Consider the following 22,203-nt stretch of genomic DNA (forward strand, 5'->3'; position numbering starts at 1 on the left):
ACATTGGGTATAGCCGTATATAGGTACAGCAACCAATTGATTACCACGTTAATGTCATTAATAAGCAACGTGTTTAGTGTGAAATCATTGCCATAAAAAGGATCATTCTGAAGAGACATTATGAATATACATAATTTATTTATGAATATTGAATACAGCTGAATACAGAGGTCAAAAATATATAAAACTCAAGACATTTCGTCGTGTTTGTTTGAAATGTTTGCGAATCCAAAGACGAATCAATTCCAAAAATTGTTTCATTAGCTGCGTGATTTGCAACACATAGTCCACTTAAGACGCCTAAGAAGATATATTTACAGCGTATTATTGCACAGGTAAATTATATTGTTGCACGTAACACGACGTGCCGATATTGCGGTAATCGATATTTTTCAATTTTTATTTGAATTTCTCCCGACCTGAGAAGTTATGAAATTAAGTCATGCTTATAATTTCATACCTAAATATACAAAAAAATCAAACTAAAATTTTATTTATTAAATGGGATAAATTAGGAAAATAAAATCAATTCAAATTTTATGATATTTATTATAGTTTATTAATTATAGCTTTAAAAGAACAAAATTTAAACAAATTTTGGACTATTAGTAATACACAAACACGCATCACGTGTAATGAAATCAATGAAATATAATTTTTAAATGACCTCAGTAAGTTTTATCAAGTTAAATACATACAATTATTTTTCACCTTTTATTTATAATATTTTTAATTATTCATATTTTATCTTGTTTCAATTATATTTAAATTTATAAAAACTACTAAAAAAACTGCATTACATTTGTTTTTTTTATTATTGTTATTAATTTTATACATCATTGAATAACACAAATTGAAGAAGACATATTTTGCTGTTGATTCGATATCATAGTTTTATACTGATTGGCCGTAGTTTCGATTTCTGCTTTCACGGGTCTTACTAAATGTTGTTCTAAATCAAACTTCGAAAGTTTTAATCCCAAACATTCAGCCACTAACTGTTGCCAAGCAAACATTATCTAAATATATTTATTTGATTAAATAAATAAAATAAAAGGTAAAAGGTAATATATTTTTATAAATAATTGATTATTCTCCTACTTACATTTTCACCAGTGCGTGCAGATACTGATTGAGAAATTGGTATTTTAAATTCTTTTGAAAACAATATTTGCTTTTCTTCAGCAACTGATCTTTTATGTTCTAAATCACCTGTACATGTAGTAAATGTTGTCTATTATAAATCAGTATTGTTTCAAAAATTAGGAACATCGTAAATGTGTATACAATTTACAATTCAGTTGATCATTACATATTAAGTACGTTTAGTACCTATATAGTATATAGTTTGCAATATATAGGCAAGCAGTTTATTATAAGATAAAATACAATACAATTACGAATTTTTTCTTTTATTCTAATTATACTATTGCTAATAATTAATATTTTGATACCATTACATTATTATTTATTATATTTGTTGACCAGTATTCACAGATAATTTACATTAGTTAAAATTGCCATTTTTAAAGTTTTAAAGGTTTAACTATATTATACGTGTTCTATTTTCTAACTAGTAACTACTAAATGTTAAAAAATACTTACATTTATTTGAAAATAAAGCAAACGTTGGTACATTTTCATAATGAACACTTATTGCTTTATTGTACCATGTCGACACAGCCGAAAACGAAACACAGTCTGTTATATCATACACAAGTATAATTGCCTATATATTTATAAAGATATAATTTATGTAATAGTAAAAAATACATTTAATGAATTTAAAATTATTTTGAATTTTTATTCAATGATTTTTCTATTAAAATCATGCATATTAATTATTATTATCATTTTTTATTTGTTAAAAACGGCTATTGAAATTGTGTGATTAATATGTAACAAAAAGTATAAAATTATATAAGTAACATATTATATTACATCAGCATTATAAATGTATTTTTTTAATAGTACATTAGTTGATCCACTTGTATCCCAAATATTGATTCTGATATTATGGCCTTGAATTTGTGTTCTTTTTAAATAAAATTCTACGCCACATGATGGTATATATTGTCTTGTGTAATCATCATGGCAATATCTAGACACGATACAACTCTAAATAAATTGTATAAAAACTTTGATTTTAAAATACATTTAAATATGTTTTTTATAAAACTTGTCGATATATTATTTCTAGACTACGTATGAAAATTTAATAACTTACCTTTCCTGTAGATGGTTCTCCTATTACTACAATTTTCAATTCTTTTTCAATTAATAAATTATCACCTGCATTTACTGACATTTTAAGGTTTTTATGATTTTTGTATATTTTGATAAGGATTATTGGATTTTATTATAGTAAGTGCTCGTTTTACCTTTTACTGACTAAATAGAATTTAGGTTTCTATGGATACATATACTTCACAACAAATTAAAAACCTTCTTGGGATACCGTACGTAGATAGTCTTGTTGTATGACAAATAACAATGTTCTAGTATTAGTTTTATTATAGTCATAAATTATTTTACATCAAAGTTCTGCAATAAAATCTTATGTTGTCTACAATCGTTTTAGTTTATTTTTCTACAAATTATATAAATGGATTATATTTTTTATTATAATATTTTTTAAAATTAAATACAATTATTTTTTGGTTAAAATAACATTTTAGTATCAAGTATAAGACAATTAGTAGTAAATACTCATCTAAATCAATAGTTAATAAGTTAAACAGAATTGAATCCAATATTGTCATGAATTGTTTTATTTGTTTTAAATTTTTTAATTACATTTTAGTTCTTATAATAATATTACTGATTAAGGTAATTGACTGTAGGTAATACAATAGCTGTAACATAATAACGTCAATAATATAGTAGGTAGGTATAACACATTTTAATAAAATTAAATGTTAATAATACTAATATACTATTATAAACAATATAAACAATAAAGTATAATTTACTAAAAACTATAAAATATATATTTTTTTAGTACTTTTTTTAAAGTGCTGATAATATTTTTTTACTTTTGTAAATATAAAGGTCATCTACCTTTAGCGTGGACTAATTTTACATGGATAATTATGTATGCTAATATTATACAATATGTATAAATGTTATTTATCACAAGTATTTTTATATATCTTAAATATTAAGATTAATATAATTAAATATTAACTATATATTTAAACTTCAATTTATGAAATATCGAAAATCCTTTGCAATACACTAAGAGTTAAAATATTAAATTCAGTGGTGAAAAGTTATTGAACGTTTAAGGAATGGTAAATCAAAATCATCATCATTTGTCACGTATTAAAAAAGAGAAATCTGTTCAAAATTCCATTGGTACCAAACTGTATTAGCAAATAGTTAATATTATAATATTATTAGAAGGCATAAATATTATGTATTAGCCTTTAGTTAGGCATTTTAAATGACAGAAATGTGTAGATTTTGCCACACGTTTAACCGTATACTACAATATACTATTATAATAGTATATTAGTATACGTCATATTGAATTATATAGAGCACAAAATATATGCAAATAAAAACGTTTTATCTTATCTAAAATATGTCATGCTAGTTAAGGTTTTAGAATTTACAGTAGCTAATATATATTTTACATTAATTATTCTTATACAAAATTTTAAATATGAATACCACTAAAACAAAAACTGCAAATTAAGTTATTAGCGTGTACATATACTTATGTATATTTATTTTTAGAGTACTTTATAACTATAAGTAATTAGTATTTAGTTGTGTTTTGTGTAAAATAGTTTTTGATTTTAATAACTGATTTATGGATTTATAAATAATTTTAAGAAATTTTTAACTTACAAATTGAACACTGCGGACTGATATGAAATATATTTTAGATACATTAGTGTTATCATCAATAAATACAGTGTTAAAGTAAATAATTATAATTTATAATTAACCAAATAAATATTAAAAATAAAAATTGATTTAAACAATAACTTTTTTTTATGTTTACCAATTGAAAACAAAAATAACAATAGCATTCCAGTAATTTTAATACATGAAAATATTTGTAGTTTTTGAAAAGAGTTTATATACATTTTTTTGACGATTCACTATCCATTTTAAACACCTTACAATGCTATATTATTTTTTACTGAATTGTATTGAGGGTGTATCATATCTTATATTTTTATACTTTTAAATTTTTTGATTAGATTTTATAATATGGAAAATAACCGTCGTAGTTATTTATTAAAACAAATTTTTGGAAATAAAAAAATCCTAAAATATTTTATTAGAAAATTGGTGTAGCACGTTAGTAGATTACTTCGTATATTTTTATTATCTTTTAGGTACTCGTTAAAAACTTTATTGGGTATACGTCATGTGTATATTTGACCTTATAATATAATATCAACACAATAAAAAAAAATAATTCAATGTATAGGTAAAAGTTTATTTATTATGTATTAAAGATATTCACTACTCAGTACTCACCGTGTCTATATATTATATGAACTATATTCTATACCTAATATATTTTTTTTATCTATTATGTAATAAAATAATATAGGCACCTAAATATTATAAACGTATATTATTTTTGATTATAATTTAGTTTTCATTTGTTATTTAACAAGGATACAAACATAAATGCTATATACACATAACTAAATATTATATATGCATACGTATTTACTATTTGCGTATTGCAAGTATTATCAGTGAAGATTATACTAAGTATGTTGTATATTATACATATTCAATTAACTATCGTAATCATTTTATTATTATGTATTTTTGTGCTAGAAATAAAGATATAGTATTATTATTTGTATATATTATATTGTGTTTAGTATTGTATATACACCTATTATTACTTATTTAGTTATTATGTAGGTACATATTACACACACATATATATATATATATATATTATTGAGTGATTGATTGAGGCCAATCAATTATATTAAATGTTAATTTATACTCTCCTGGCTTGTTCTTTATTATTAGTATTATGATTTATGTCTAATTACTACGTCGCAGAAAATAATGCCAAACAGCCAAACAAATCTATACCATAATATGATATGTTAATATGATTTTTGTAGATCTACACGTTAACAACTATAGTCTATATCCATATGACATCGTTCTGTATAGATTAAATTATGTTAATATGTCATCACTAAACCATAATGACGTATAAGAAGTAATGCCGCAGCAGCCTTCGACAGTACACGTCATGAACGCATACGCATTTCATATTTTTAGTTCAATGATGCACGGATAAACTATCTTCGTCCCACAACAATAACACTGCACACAATTTCCTTGTAATATTGCAAAAATTCTAATAGTTTAAATAATTCTAATAATTGGAGCAATGCCGGCTAGTAAAACTGTAGAACAGTAGAACCTATATAATATAATATATATCACATTGGAAGCGTTCTTGTATGACCATCATGCGGTCGTAAAACAAATACCCAGGATCCAACAGTATGTTTGGGTAATAAATAAAATAAAATATGCACGATTGAAATTATATTCTGAGTATAAAATAAATATACTCGGGCGTCGGGCAGACATATGAAGGTGGTCCATAGACCTCAGATTATTGTGTGTGGGAACATCATCTTCTCGCGATTATACGTAAAATACGCAGGCAACCTTATTTTTTCGTTCATATTGCCAAGTAGGTAATGCATTCAACATTGATATTCTTTTAGTATTAGTTACCGAGTAATATTAAAAACATATTAGTACGTATGATAAGTACATTTGTATTGTATAAGTTTTACATATACTCGTATAATAGGTACGGTACAGTCTATGCCCTATAGGTATATTATATTGTTGAAATATAGTATATATATTAAAGTTAAATTATGTGGTATATACTTGCCTATATTGGTATGACGATATCCATACTATATATTATAATATGATGTTTATATGTGTATATAGGTAGGTAGTAGGTACTGTTAAATAAAAATAGCCGATTTTTGTGGTAATTGATATGTTAAAAGTAAGAGATGTTTTATTTAACTTTTTTTACAAATATAGACTAGTATCACTAGTCTTATAATAAATGTATACTAATATAAAATAATATAACTTTATAAGTCTACTGCATAGAGTACAGTTTTATAAGATACTCACCTAACTATGCCGACAGGATATAATATACAGTAAAACTGTGAACAAGATATTTTATATAATAAATAAATAAACTGTATATGTTATACGGCTGCACTCATGTACCTATAAGAAATGAAAATAAATTAAACTAGATATCTAGTTAATAATATTAGTATACATCAATACACCTTAGTAAGGCATACACACAAAGAGAGGGGTTGTGACGTCGTGTGTTCAAACACTCGTTTTATTATTTTTATCATAGATAAAAAAGTGAAAATGTTGTTATAAAACATAAATATATATATATATATATATATGAATATAAGTAATATAACTCCATATTCCTCACCCCTATTGGGAGTTTCGAATTTCTGTGCATTATCCACTACTGATACGTCTTTATATTGTCCAGTTTCAATAAATTATATAACATATAGTCATGTATAGATATAGGTACCAACGACCAACCCACATAATATTTATTATATTGTAACCTAAGCATTATTATCATACTTATTGCTTATGCAGTATATATAACCCGGGTTGAATGGTTCTTTATCATAAAGTAAACATTATTGTCAAACCTTGCGTTAAAAAAGTATGTTATATATATATTTATAAAACCATATTGAATGTAAACCTACTCACCATGTTTTTCTTTGTCGCAGTAAATAAATTATTTTATAAAACATTATTTTATTTTTGTGAATCTATTACACGATTTAATAAAAAAGTTGCATTTACATTTGAATTTACAAACCATTGAATCAGTACTAATATCTAGGTATAATGTACGTATATATATTTATTATATGTATTCATGCTGTTATACCTAGGGGCTAGGATAATTTATAGATTTAAAAAGTGTTGACAATTAAAATATTACATATTTGATTTTGATTTAATAGTTTATTTAAACAATAACGAATAATGGGGGAATTAAACGTTCGTTTTAGTACATTATCATTTTTATTTTTTGTCATTTAGCCATATATTTGTAATGTAATATACATAATAATATGTAGCCATTTAGGTAGACAGTAGACAATAAACATTTTACCAGCTTGAGTAATAATTAGAAACATTGGTTAATCTTTTATAGATAAAAAAAAAATATGTGTTGGTTCAGTTCAACTATTGAAAATTTTAAATTACAAAATAAAGATTTATTTAGGAGATAGTTAATTTAAGAAACTGCGTTTAATACAATATTAAAAATGACGAAATAAAATATAAAAATAATAAATTAAGGATCATACAGCCTAATCAGCCTATGGTCCACTAATCGCAACACAATATCGTGCAACCATTATTATACCTAACAATATTATTCTATACTTTCATGTTATGTTATATATTCATAACGCCCATGCACGCACATAAGTACGAGACTTGGATGTGTAGGCTGTATAGTGTTTCAGTGGCGAGGGCGACAATATTTTCTTCTTTTATTATTATTATTATCATAAAAATAAAATAAAACCACATAACGATGATGTTTACTACGTTCGAAAAGCTGCATATCTTCGCGTCTCGTCGTTTAACCACCGCCGTGCGAGGGGCCGACGAAAATATTATTATAACACACATTCGTCGCCATTCATTTGTTTTCGTTAGTTCAAAACGCGGCGTCTCGATCGCGTTACCATTGAAGACGTGAAAACAACCAGAAAACAAAAAAATAAAAGAAAACTGACAATTACTGCAGTCCTCCTTCTAACAGATCAATCCAGATTCCAGATCATTTATCATTCGTAATATTTCCCGGCGCGGCAGTGCGGCACAAAAATTGGGGGTTTTTCGCGGGCCGATCAGCTGCTGGTGACCCGCCGCAAGCAATCTGTTATCACCCGCGACGACAACACGATACGGTCGTCAACCGGTGGAACGTGATACGGTTGTGAAGGTACGTACTGGATAGTGTGATAAGAAAATAAAATGTATTTTTGCGAACTTGAAAAACGATAAACCATAAAGATTAAAGACATCAATAACAATAAAGAATATTGCAAAGCGACCGCTAATCGCTATATAGTGCGCTGAACATTATGCTATCGACCCGTTTATGAGCTCGTAAAATAGGAAATCGTAAAAAAATTAAAAAACCTAGAACGTCGGTGTCTCTCTCACTCTTATCCATTTCACATTGCAATTCTCCCGAGACGTGTCGCATTTCGATCGTCGCGCCGACACTGCTAGGCACCGTACTACACGATCGTGATTCGTGATGGCAGATCGCGTGCGCCCGTTGCCGTTACCGCCGACGGGACGTAATTCGCCGGCATCGTTGCAGAATTCCAGGCCGACGCTGAACGGGAAGAGGAAAATAAAATAATATTACAAATATATATAGTCCGACGTCGTGGTTGCTGCCAATCGCCGTGGTCACCGGTGGAGTGGGGTAACGCGTGTGCGAGAATGTATCTTGAAATGCTAAAAATAGCTGCCATCCGCCCGCCGCAAACGCTTCTATCCTAATTCTTTTTCCACACGCAAAGATTTTTATTTCGCTTTCCTGCGTATATTTCGATTAATTCATAACAGTAGTAATGCCGTCAGTCGGGGTTTTTGCATTTTTGATTTTTTTTTTCACAGATTTAGTTTGATTTTATTTTTTAAAAATGTTATCTAACTTTTTTTCATTCACTTAATACATGTCTAATTGCTGTGTGATCACAGTCACACGTCTGTTGTTGACTGTTGTACTAAAGTAATTGACAAAAACGAAAAAATAATTTAATATTATTTATTAGGTTTAAATGCTATTGAACGCAAATGTGCAAATGGTTACGCGAGGATTTGCAATTTAAACACTCTAAACAGAATATTAACAACAACACACGATACTTGTGAACATACCTCAACAAGTAAGATGAATAAATACATACATATTATATTATTTTATCTAATATTAGATTTTTTGAATACAACATTTACTACAGTCAGATATTGATATTGTGTTTATTAGCTGTGCCACTTTGCTATTTCAGTATTTTTAATTACTATTTTTGCCAAAATTCAATAGATTATGGCACACTTGTTCATGTCAGGCTAATGGTTAAAATAGTCATTAGCAAGTCATTTAACCAGTCATGTTATAAAAAAGTTATGAAATTGCCAACACTCAGGTTAGCCAAGACGTTACTTTATAATTTATTAATCTCAATAAAATGAAAATATTTTATGCTACATTTCACTATCTAGTACCTACCTATTTGAATAATAACTGATAAGTAAAAAATTTAGATTGATTTGAATGTTTTTCATAACTTTTGATATTTACTTAGATATTATAAATTTTTTATATTGAATATTGATTATACTCAGCACTGGATGAGGGAGGTATCGGCCTTCTGAGTTTTAGTATTTTTTACATTTGATAACAATTACAGCTACTGGTTAGGTCAGGGTATTAATTTAATTCAAACCAATTATATTTTCGATTAATATTTGTACTAATTTATCATTATCATAACAGAATAAAACTTTGACCAAAAGCTCATATCTGGCTCATATTTTGAGCAGCCCATCAAGATTTTCTCGGTAGCTTGCTGGCCAAATTTGGTCCTGATTATTTTAATACATTAATAATTTACCTGGGAATATAACCTTTAAATTATTTGGTAATTTGATTACTTATAAGAAATAATTTAAACTATTATAATAGTTATGAAATATGCATGACCTAAATATTTTAAAATATTGTGAACATCAAAATGTAGGTATAACAGCTTAACGCTTCATAAATATATTTATTTTTAAGTATTAAAATCTACAGTGTTTGACAATTAAAGTTAATTTAACTGATTAATGCTATAACAACTTAATCAAGAAGATATTAGAATAAAATAGTTATTCATCTTAATATTTATACTTTAAACAATATTTTGGACAATTTTATTCTTTTCAAAATTAATAGTTTGTATTTTAAATATATTTAAATATACTTCAAACTAATTACTTGTTACACATGATATAACATTTATTATTTATTTTGTTTAATATTGTTTTTTGTACAATCAGTTTAATTTTATCTTACTAAACGGTGAAGTACATTTTTTATTCTTTGTTTAAATACTTTAATAATTTATCAGATTCAAGTGGTTTAATATATAAAAATGTTTTATTAACTTAAGATCTAGCAAATGGAAATTGAAATAAATTTGTTGTAAAAGTATTAATGATTTTTATGTGAATATTTAAAAATGAAATGTATCTTTAATTTTTATATAACAATTAAATATGAAAGACTTTATTTCATTCATTGAGATTGAAAAAAAATGAAGTATTGAGTGTTTCAAATTTATATAAACACATTATGACAGTTTGATACGTAATTATTTTGTTTTAAATATTGAAAATGTTATGCTATCAAGTTCAAGGTATCGAGAGTTACCTTTGTTTATTTTTGTATAAATTACCTTCTTATCTATAATTAATAATTACATATTAAAAAACTATTTCTGATAATTACCTTTTTAGTTTTCAATAATTTAATAGTTGATTTAATGGATAGTGGAAGAGTTTGATTTTTATTAAATTGCTTTAAAACATGCTAGTAGTAAAATTTAAGCTCACAAAAATAACATATCTAAAACTTTTTAAAATTGTTATTTCCCTGTTAGAAAAATAATCACTGAAGTAATTGTTGACATAAATTATTATTACTGTAAATGGTTTTGTTGGGGACATAATATATCAAATACAGAATTATTAGTTGAATGATACTTGGCATTTGCATAGTTGTATTAGACAAATTATTAATTATTATTTTAAAGATTATACTGAAAATCTTAAATTAATTTCTAGTTCTAGTTTATTTTTATAAAAAATATAGGAAGCAATCACGACATGTGACTACAGGTCACTAATCGCATTAAATATATTTCCAGTTGCTACATATCATTTTGTTTTTTTATCTAAAAAAAATTTCAAATTTAAACTCAATACTTATACAAATTAATAAATACTTATTATTTTTATGATTTTATACATAATAAATTGATTAGAGGCATATTAATCAGGGTATTTAAAAATGATAATTCGTAGTTATTTGTACAGTCAAATAACCACATAATTTAAATTTGTTATTGATTGGCTGGGGGCCAGTTTAACTTTTGTACACTATCTGTTTTTATGGTTTGTGCAAAACCAATTTATACATTTTAGAATTATAGTTATGTGTCTACAATATTTGTATTTTAGATTAAATAAATATAGATATATGTTTTAGTTTTCTCAAATATTTTTTGTAATTATTTATCAAAATAATAACATTTATTATTTTTTACATTAATAATAATTAATGTTTAAATCGAAACATTTTTTTTTTATTCAAAATTACAAATTTTATATTACTGTTTTTATAGTTTTATTTAGGTACTTTTATGATTTGTGCTTATATTTATTTACATTTAATTGGTATTTATTTTTTAGGTGCTTAACAAGATGGTTGTTCCAGAAAACGGGACTATGTGTGATAATATTATGCGTGGTATAGAAAAAAATGGTGGTGGTATACATCTGCATAATAGAAAACAAAAATTAAAACAAAAGTAAAGAAACAAATATTATCTACATTTATTGATATATATTTAAAGTAGTAAATTTTATTAAATAATTTGTTTCTATTTATAGATTTGATATACTTAAAAAACTAGGAGAAGGATCTTGTGGAAAAGTTCAATTAGGTATTTGTAAAGAAACTGAACAGCTGGTAAGCCATATATTAGTAAATTTAATTACCTATTTTTATTGTGTTAGAACGAGAGTATCATTAACAATTTAACGGCCAAGTATTTTATTATGTATATTATATAATGTATACCCTTTACAACCTCTATTTCTGATATATACCGATAGTTCACCATGGTTCAATTACATTTTCATTTCAACATGTTTATATTTATTATAAAAGTATTATTGTTTAGACTGTGAGTTTATTATTTAAAAAATATACATACATGGATATATGGTTTTGATATTTTTATGTAGTAAAATATATGATTTTATACCCTAAATTTTTTGCAAAATTTACATAACATAACAAAGTGTTGAATAAATTCAGATTAATTTTAATTATTATTTTGAAAAACATTGTGGAAGTTACTGTATTACTATAAGATCTGTCATCCATAATTGTAACATACAATTATAATAACTTTTATGTGTTATTTACTTTGTTTAGTTATTTCAGATATTTGTCTTATATATGTCATAGGCTTATTATATATTTTAGGCATATATATTGATACAGTCAAATCAGGCATTTTACCAAATGTCTAAGTATATAGTCAAAGAATTTAATTTTTATGCAATTTCCGCTTAGACATTTAACTAAATGCCTATTTCAAATCAGGCAAATAATAAAAATGAAACATTTTGTATTATTTTAAAAATTTAACTATATTTTTCTATTAATTATTTATTGCTATTTTATATATATAAAAAAACTATGTATTATTTATTAATATGTAAACATGTTGTAGGCATATTAAATATGTTGAATTTTGTGTTCATCAGTGCTATTGTTTTAAAATTTAAATCATAAATACATATAAGTAATTACGAATTAGATGTGATAGATGTAGACGATAGTACGAGTATATTAAATACTCTTTAGTCTATAGTACAAATAGTGAGTTCTATATAGGAAAACAGCAATGTCAAACTAATCGGTGTTTATGTTTAAAAAAAATGTTAAATGTTCCAGAAAATGCCATCAAATAACAATATGTAACAAATAATAACTAAAAATTAACAAAAATTTGTAATTATAATACAACCTTTTAATTCATTTTTTATACTTGTACTATCACATCTAATCAGTAATTACTTATGTATATTTAAGTTTTAAGTTTTAAAATAATAGAACTGATGGGCACGTAATTAAATATATCTCATTTACCTATGTGTTTTACATATTAATAAAAAATACATAGTTTATATATATATATAAAATATATCAATAAATAATTAATAGAAAATATAATTAAATTTTTAGAATAATACAAAATATTTCGTTTTTATTATTTGCCTGGTTTGAAATAGTCATTTAACTAAATGTCTAGGCGGATAGAGAAATTGCATAAAAATTAAATTCTTTGACATTTACTTAGGCATTTAGTAAAATGCCTACGACATATACACTATATTATCTTTTATATTGATTCAATTTAAATTTTACAAATTTATAAAATATAAGAATTTAATATTAATTATTTTAGAATATTTTAATATTTTTTCAATTTGAATAATAAGTACAGTTTGTCTATAATTTGTTAATATTAAGTAATGATACCATATTGTAAATTATTTAACTTTGCCATTTAGATTTGTAAATCTTTGTTGAACAATATCCTTTAAATAATAAGATAATATGTTGTAAACAAATTTAAATTAGAATAATTCTTAAATCTTCACTAAAAGCATATAGCATAGACATATTAGTTTTATAATGCATTTAATGTTTCAAAACTAAGTACTTTTTGTTGGTGAAAATGTACTTATTATGATTTAATGTTAAATTATATTGTGTTGGAAATAAATAATAAATATTTAATATTGAGCACTATTTTATGTATAATTTTAAATTTAATTTGTTATTTGTTTGTATACAGGTTGCTATCAAAACAATAAGGAAGCGAAAAATAGAGACTGAAGCAGATTTAATACGAATAAGGCGAGAAATACAAATTATGTCTTCTGTAAGACATCCTAATATTATTCATATATATGAAGGTAGTTAATTTATACAAATATATGATATTTAAGTTTTAAATGAGTGATAGCTAAACAATCATATTATATGGCTTGAAAATCAGTCATTAATAATTTATTGGAATTTGGACATATCATTTAAATATAATTTTTTTATTGAATAGTAATCTGTGTGACTATATTTAAAATAATAGTTGTATTAATCATAGGATCAAAGATAAACATTTTTTAGTAAATTTTCACTCAAAATAATCTAGATAATATCCTCTTATATAACTAATTCAATTGATTTTTAAATATGTCTTTGTTGTTTTGTCTTATCTATTGTTTATTTTTAATTTTTATTAATTTTTTTAGTATTTGAAAATCGGGAAAAAATTGTGTTGGTAATGGAATATGCGGCTGGAGGTGAACTTTATGATTACCTCAGTGAGAAGAAAGTTCTTACTGAAGAAGAAGCTAGAAGAATATTTAGACAAGTGGCTATTGCTATTTTTTATTGTCATAAGGTTAACATTTAAATTTAAAATTAAATAATACTCGTGTTTAGTTTTGATAATAATAATAATATATTTTCATATATTAGCATAATATTTGTCATCGTGATCTCAAATTGGAAAACATATTGTTGGACGAACAAGGAAATGCAAAGGTGTGTTGCTTAAAAAATAAATAGATATTTGGTTATAACTTATAAATATTATATTATAAATAGCATGTAATTAGTTAATATGAGAGTTCTATAACTTTACTTTTCTAATTTATACATTTTTTTAGTGCTGATATTTTAAAATTTGTTTTTCTTTTTAAACTGCTAGATTGCCGATTTTGGTTTGTCAAATGTATTTAATCACAAAGCACTTTTGTCAACATATTGTGGTAGTCCATTGTATGCATCTCCCGAAATTGTTACTGGTACTCCATACCATGGGCCTGAAGTAGATTGTTGGTATGCTACTAAAGAAAAAAACTAACTATAACAACTATAACATCAAAATTTATAAAACAATTTCATTTAAGGTCTCTTGGTGTTTTATTATACACTTTAGTGTATGGCACAATGCCATTTGATGGATCAAATTTCAAACGCCTGGTCAGACAGATTTCTCAGGGCGAATACTATGAACCAAAAAAACCATCAAGTGATTAAATATTTTTGAGTATTTTTAATGTATTTATATTTTTAATTACAACTGTGATAATACTACTGTTTTTCAGGAGCTTCTCCTTTAATTAGTAGTATGATGACAGTAAATCCTAATGCACGTGCTAATATCCATACAATATGTTCACACCAGTGGTTAAATGAAGGTTTTTCTGATGGAAATCAATGTTTGCACATAGCAGAAGAAATGGCTTCTTCAACTCCAGTTAGATTAAACTTGTTACTGTCTTTAGCACCTACCCCCAAAGAAGCCAATAATAATTTAGGTATACCACTTCAAAGTAATGTTGAAAATGATGTACGATCAGAGACTGGGCCTGTAAGGTCTCAAAGTTTAGGAAGTATATCTCCATCACGCGCTGCCGTTGTAATACCTGAGTTACCTGGTAAGTATTATCAATAAATCATATACAGTAAATTTCCGTTACAATGAATACCAATATAACGAAAAATCCTGTTATAACGAAAGTCATAGAAGTCCCCTACCAAAAAGCAGGGCTTATAAAGAGTTTATTCAAATTATTGTTACAACGAAATTTCCGTTATAACAAAAAAAAATTTGGTCCCCTGGAGTTTGTTGTAACGGTATTTTACTGTATATATAATTATTTTTAAATATTTTAATATATTTAAAACAATCAATTATTTGTTTAGTGGAGAAAAAACCTAAAAAGCTTAAAAAAAGAGATCGTTCCATGAGTCGCTCTAAAAAATCTAGTCAGTCTGATACAGGTGAAAATGATCTCGAAACTCCAACTTCTAAAGAATCATCTAAATCTATTAAAAATAATTCAAAGAGTGATTTACCACAGTCTCCAATACAATCTACAACAAATAGTGAATCTGATGTAGTAAAGCCTGTTGAACGAGCTCGACGACGATCTAGTAGAGTTTTAGAAGCCGTAGAAAAATTAGATCAAATTGAATCCATGGCAAAAAATAATTTTGATCAAAAGAGGAGAAGTTCTCTTGGAAGTGGCTCATCAAATAGTTCCAAAAAGAGTATAGAGTCTGATGGGTCTACTACTCGAGAATTAACAAAAGAACCACAATTCAGTTTAGAGTCTACAGTTTGTTTAAATAAATTAGCTGAGTCAGCATTAAATAATGAACCAATCTGTGGAGGAGCACAGCCAAATAAAAATGATTTTAAAAATCTTCCTGATGATTTAAGAAAAAGCTTAAATGCTATCAGGGTAAATATATTCATTAAATTAAAAAAATTCTTTGAAGTATTATCTAAAAAAGTAAAAACAATTATTATTCTTATTTAATTAATAAACTAAAATTTTTGGCTTATATTTTAAAAATTAAATAATTTTAAAATTTTAAAATTAGCACATACTAATTATTAATTGAAAATGTAGTTTCTATATTTTTAATAATTTTGTTTAGATAATTGGAGATTCTATTTCTGACAGCAATACAAGTAAAGTTATTGAACCAAAGAGGAAAACTTCAAGAGCTGAGATAAAATTAGCTAAGCCTGAGTAAAAATAACTACATCATACTTATTTTAAAATACTATATGTGAATTATAAATATTTATTTAATTTTAGGTTACCAATTAGTAGCGTTATTAACGATTCTAAACTTCAAAATAATGATCCAATAGATGCAAATTACAAAACTGAAGTTAAGCATTTTGTTCAAGTGCCTAAACCAACTAGACGTATCACTGAAGTATCTTTTCCAGTTGCTGGAGCTATTCCAACTGCAGCAGCACCATTACCACCAAGGTAGAATTTATATATATATATATATATATGTATGCATAATTAATTATTAAGATCAAAAATTCATAAAATAAAAAAATAAAAATTGGAACGTGCATTTCTTATTACTTTTGTATTTTTCAATATAAGAAATAACTTATTCAATTGAATATTCTGTTCTACTTTTAAACTTATTTGTTTTTGACTCACAATATCAAATTTAAAAAAATAGTCTTAATTTTTATTATTTTTAAATTTATTTTAGACCTGTTTTGAGACAAAACAGTCAACTTCGTGAACACATAATACCTATACGGTTTGAAGTAGAAGATAAACCAAAATCAAAACCAGTTCAAAGAGTTTCATCTGTTACAAGTCCCAAGACTAGTAGCAGTAACTTGTCACGACAAAGCACTGTAGACACAGATAGTAATAGCAGTATTACAAGCTTAGGAGAGCCAATAAGAAAATCTCCCCGTGAAGTTATCATACCCATTGCGGTTGAAGGGGGAGGTTTTGTTACGCCTAATAATAGTGCGCTTTCCAGAACAAAGTAAGTTATAAATCTTTTAAAAAACATATAATTCAAATTTAATATAATTAATTATTTGTTTTAGTTCAAATAGTGATAAGGGTGATGATGATAATGGTACTGTTGGTGGTCACCCTAGATGTTTCACACTGCGTAGCACACGCAGACAAAGACCATCTATAAGAAATTTACAATCGACCGAAAGTATAAGTTCAGACGAAGAAGATGACAGTTTTGAAATTTTAACTGCTGAGAATTTATTTTCTACATTATTATCCAGGGTAAACAACTTTTTTTTAAATTTATAAAATTTAAATTAATTTTTATATCTGAACATCATATACTTAGGTACGTGACTTAACAAATAGATTGAGCAGTGATGAAGGAAGAACATCTGACTTCCCAAGATCATTTTTCAATCACCATCGTTCTATATTTGATCACCAAACACCAATGTATGTTTTCTTAAAAACTTATATTTTAATTTAATTTCATATTTGTTAAATATATTTTTAGTCGTCGTTTAACTGAAACTCGATCATTTAATCGGTCTGACAGTGCTCCATGGAGAAGAAGTTTTGTTTCTACCACTCAAGATCGTCCTTCTAACTCTTCTACTACAGGTAAACTTATATCTTTTAAACTATGGGCTTCAAAAATTTGGTTTTAATATTTATTTGTAATAAAGAAAAATATAATCTATTGGCAATACTTATAGCTAAAATATTAATTTGTGTTTTTGTGACAGTAGCATAGAATATTAGTGGTGTGTAGGCCTTCTTACATAACATTTGTATCTGATCAAGAAACATGATAATCAATGCTTTATTCAATACACACTACACAAATAAAAACACTTTCACGTCTTACTTCTTCTATAACATTGTTTTTATTTAAAGAAGTAAATATTAATAAAAATGGTTTTAGTACTTTCAAAATAGGTGATATTCGGGTATTTAGTAGTGAACATATATTGAAAAAAAACATTTATATTATCTTAATTTTATATTGATATTCACTACAATACTACAATGTGTATAGATAAATAATATTTAAATCAATTTACAAGATAAAATAATTATATATATTTTATATCTTAACAATATTCTAAATTATACTTTTTAAATAAAATAAATAATAATTAAAGTTAATTACAATATGTATTTAAAATTTCTTTTTTTTAAATTTATTATGACTACTGTCACACTCAAGTTTATAACACTTTAAGTATACATTGATTTATGATAAAATATTTGTATACTTAATTCAGAATAAGAATGGGTGTATTGACAAATGAAAACTTGTTGAAATTGTTCATTTATCCAAATTATTGATAATCAATTACAGTTGACAGCAGCAATGGTATATGATCGGAAATTATCAGTATACAGTCATGCCAAATTTGAAATTAGGGAGGGGAGGGATAGAGCAACATATGTGGTCATTTGTGAAACTGGAAATTATTTTTCAGAATAGACTATTGGTCTATAGAGTCTAGGTTAGGTAAATTAACTTTCTAAAATTGTAAGTTATTATTTTTCTATTAGCATTCTAATGAAGTAATTATATTTTAAATAACAAATTCATAATTTAATCCTAATTAATTATTTCACTAAAAGCTTTGAAATCAAATATTTTTTATAAAGCATATTTATAGTAATTTGTTTTGTCAAAGGATAAATTATGATAAATACTTCTTTAACACTTCATTTATATTTTTACAATTCCTATTAAAAATTTAATTTTCAAGTCTTAATCTAACCTTTTTTCATTAATATTAAATATATTCTTAATATAAAATAACATATTTTATTTATTTTAAAAATTGTATTTCTAGTCTTCAATATTTTTATATTATTGGAGTGGCAGTACTACTATTTCTTAGGAGTTTTATATAGGCAATTATCTAAATTAAATTAATGAATGCTGTGTTTTAAAATTGATTTTAATGTTGCATATACATGTAGTTGTTAATATTTAAAATAATGAAATCAATTTACTTATAGTGTTATAACCAGGGCTCAAAAGTCATAGCATTAAAAATTAGTGAATATAAAAAATAAAATTACCAAGAAAATTTATTTTATTTTTTTTTATAAAAGAATTTTTAATTTTTTTTTTTAATTTATAAATTGTATATATTTTTTTATATACTTTAGGCATTAAGGAACTATAGGGGTATTTGGTCTGGCTCTAGAACATAAATATGATAAATCCTATAATTACAGTAAAATGTGTTTAACATGATTTTAAAAATAATCAAATTATTGGAAATTTATAGAATAAATTGACCAATGTGATCGGTAATAACCGTTTATGTACCTACTATTAAAAAATATGTTTTTATTTGCATATTTGTATACTTTATTAATTATATTGTTTATTTCCTTAAATAAAAATTGTCTATAAATAGCATTATAAACTGTAAATATGTATAATTACATAAAAAAAATTATTTATTTTGTATAAATACAATTTTTATACGCTACATCATCATAAAAGTATGAAACAAATTAGTATCTTACTTTTGGTTTTCTATGACTTAAAAAAATATCCATTTGATATAATTTCTGAGGCCTGATTATTTTTATGTTAGTTGGTTTATTTAATTTAATTTTGATTTTATATCAATGATTGTATAATAAACAAAATTATTAATTATAAGTCATAATGCATAAATTATTACAGATTGTATATATTTTTGTAGTCCTTAATAAAAATAAAAAAAAATTATAATGTAAAGAAAATCTTTATCAAAGTATACATTTATAACCTGTACTCATAACTGTAATCATAATCAATTTAAAAAATGTTGAATTTTTTAAAAATTATTTTTTTTTAAATAAACTTTAGTCTGTAAAGTTTTTCCATTAATAGGGAGTCATGTTATTTACACAACATAACATACAAGTATAACTATACGATTGTGCTGGAGTATTGCATGTGTGTGTTTTATTTTGTTGCAGCCAATGTGACGGTGCATGTGCCACGTGTACAAGACGAGTAATAATGATACTTCCTCCTGCCTGTCCATAATTTAAACCAAAAACAAATCTATACATATTACCTATGCCACAAATCTATAGGTACGCAACTGTCTCTCTCTTTTTTTTCTTAGCGACACTAACATGATTTTCTAATAAATAAAATTATTTCACTGTACATATAAATGTGATATAGTCAATGTTTCTAAACTGGAGTTTGTAAATTGTTTGTTTTTCAGAACTGCTTAGAAATGCCGATAAAACTACTAATATTCAAAAACCACCGGTGTACAAACACATTCTACCACGTGTTCAGGAAACAACAACTAATAATGAATTCTTAAACTATCGCGACAATGTTATAGCAACAAAACTACCAATGACATCACCTCCAAAACAAATAAGCCAGTCATCTATGTATAACATGCACTCTGACCCTATCAAGGAACGTCAGTCTCGTGTGGATCAAATTTTGGAAAAATACCGTCGTCAACCATCTAACTCTTGTTCCAGGCAATTTTCAAGATCGTTTAGCTGCAACACCTCTACTGAAACTGCACCATCAACTGAAAATAATTTGTTGCTGCAAACAACAATGATAGCAGAATCTGGTACCAAAGAGGAGAGTACAAAAAATTCAGGGCCTCGTAGTGTTAGTCCATATGCACTTTTTGATCGTTCAGATGTGACCTCAGCTACAACTACTGCTACCCGCCAAGACTGCATCAAAGCCAATGCTGATAACAGCCTTTTGTCTAAATCTATTTCAATGAAAAGCTTAAGTGAATATCGAACTCGAAATTTGGGTAGCACATCGTTGCCTGTTGATCAGAGATCGATATCAAAATTTAACAGTTCATGCATTAATAACGACGAAGACCCACCTTCGTCATCATCATCATCATCCACTACCACTACTGCTACCACTTCTTCTAAGAGTTTGGTTCCAAAAGGAGACAATAATCATTATTATCATCATGGTTCTCCGGCCCTACTGGACTGGACAGTTGGAAATTGTAGTGAAGAAACGGTCAGCGATCGAATCAAGCGTCGCAGTTACTATGTTAAACTCAAATAGTTTTTTTTTTAAATTCAAGCTTTTATTACAAAATGTTATTGTATTGGTTACCAGTATATGTATAGAGTTTTCCTGATTTGTATTTACCTAATATATAAACATACATAAAATATATCTGGTCGAGTCAAAACTCCGAGGAAATCACAAAATAACAATATTATTATACCCTAGTTAATTAGTTATTTATTTATTATTATCATATATATAGTTATATTATATGAAATTTAAATGTTGAGAATTTAACATAATAAATATATTATATTGTATTTAAATTGTTTTATAATCTAATTACAGTATTACTAACATTTATAGAATTCAGATAAACATAATTTATGTTTTGTTGGACATTTAAATTTAATATAAATATAATATTGACATTTTATCACAAAACAATTTGGAAACTATTGACTTAAGTTAAGATTTACAATGTTTTATTTTTATATAACTTATTTAGTTTGTTTAAATATTATTTTGAGAAAGTATAATTCAAACACTTGGATGGAAACTCTATAAACAGACTCCAAGTCTTAATTTTCAATTGTTGATTCAGATTTATATTGCTTTCTGATGTATGATTAACATTTATTTGTTGTAGTAAACTAGTATTTATTAAGCCAAATTTACTTTTAACCAATTGAATTATTTATGGTATATTTAAATTCTGAGGAGTAAGGAGAGCGTTGGAATAAAAAAAGTTTTGAAAATGACTGTTGATAACTAAAGTACTATGGTTGAATAATAAATACTATTTAAAAAAAACTATTTTATTAGTGATTACTTTTATTTTCTATAGGTCAAAGGTATTGCTCTGTCTGTATAACCAAACTGAACAGATTACAAGTCTTTGTATTAAGTTCCAGTGA

General features: G+C 25.4%; 2 protein-coding genes across 3 annotated transcripts; one reads left to right on the forward strand and one right to left on the reverse strand.

Moving 5' to 3' along the window:
* Nucleotides 1–780: 780 nt before the first annotated feature.
* LOC113554131 (ras-related protein Rab-28-like) lies at nucleotides 781–2,586 on the reverse strand. Its single transcript, XM_026957838.1, has 5 exons — nucleotides 2,228–2,586; nucleotides 1,942–2,118; nucleotides 1,606–1,729; nucleotides 1,106–1,212; nucleotides 781–1,019 (listed from the first exon to the last, which is right to left on the reverse strand). The coding sequence occupies exons 1-5, from the start codon at nucleotides 2,306–2,308 to the stop codon at nucleotides 837–839; spliced, it is 672 nt and encodes a 223-aa protein (XP_026813639.1). The 5' UTR covers nucleotides 2,309–2,586; the 3' UTR covers nucleotides 781–836.
* Nucleotides 2,587–7,787: 5,201 nt separating this feature from the next.
* LOC113553646 (probable serine/threonine-protein kinase MARK-A) lies at nucleotides 7,788–21,572 on the forward strand. Of its 2 annotated transcripts, none has more exons than XM_026957090.1 (18): nucleotides 7,788–8,053; nucleotides 8,901–9,014; nucleotides 11,584–11,702; nucleotides 11,785–11,863; nucleotides 13,767–13,887; nucleotides 14,224–14,375; nucleotides 14,453–14,518; nucleotides 14,685–14,815; nucleotides 14,887–15,008; nucleotides 15,085–15,417; nucleotides 15,686–16,227; nucleotides 16,427–16,521; nucleotides 16,591–16,770; nucleotides 17,012–17,299; nucleotides 17,364–17,559; nucleotides 17,627–17,733; nucleotides 17,795–17,901; nucleotides 20,502–21,572. In XM_026957090.1, the coding sequence occupies exons 3-18, from the start codon at nucleotides 11,596–11,598 to the stop codon at nucleotides 21,338–21,340; spliced, it is 3,465 nt and encodes a 1,154-aa protein (XP_026812891.1). In that variant the 5' UTR covers nucleotides 7,788–8,053; nucleotides 8,901–9,014; nucleotides 11,584–11,595; the 3' UTR covers nucleotides 21,341–21,572. The 2 variants fall into 2 exon arrangements, with proteins under 2 accessions (XP_026812891.1, XP_026812890.1); XM_026957089.1 differs by lacking the exon at nucleotides 7,788–8,053 and adding an exon at nucleotides 8,094–8,548.
* The last annotated feature ends 631 nt before the right edge of the window (nucleotides 21,573–22,203 follow it).

This window comes from Rhopalosiphum maidis, chromosome 2 (genome assembly GCF_003676215.2).
Source record: "Rhopalosiphum maidis isolate BTI-1 chromosome 2, ASM367621v3, whole genome shotgun sequence".
Taxonomy (NCBI): Eukaryota; Metazoa; Arthropoda; class Insecta; order Hemiptera; family Aphididae; genus Rhopalosiphum; species Rhopalosiphum maidis.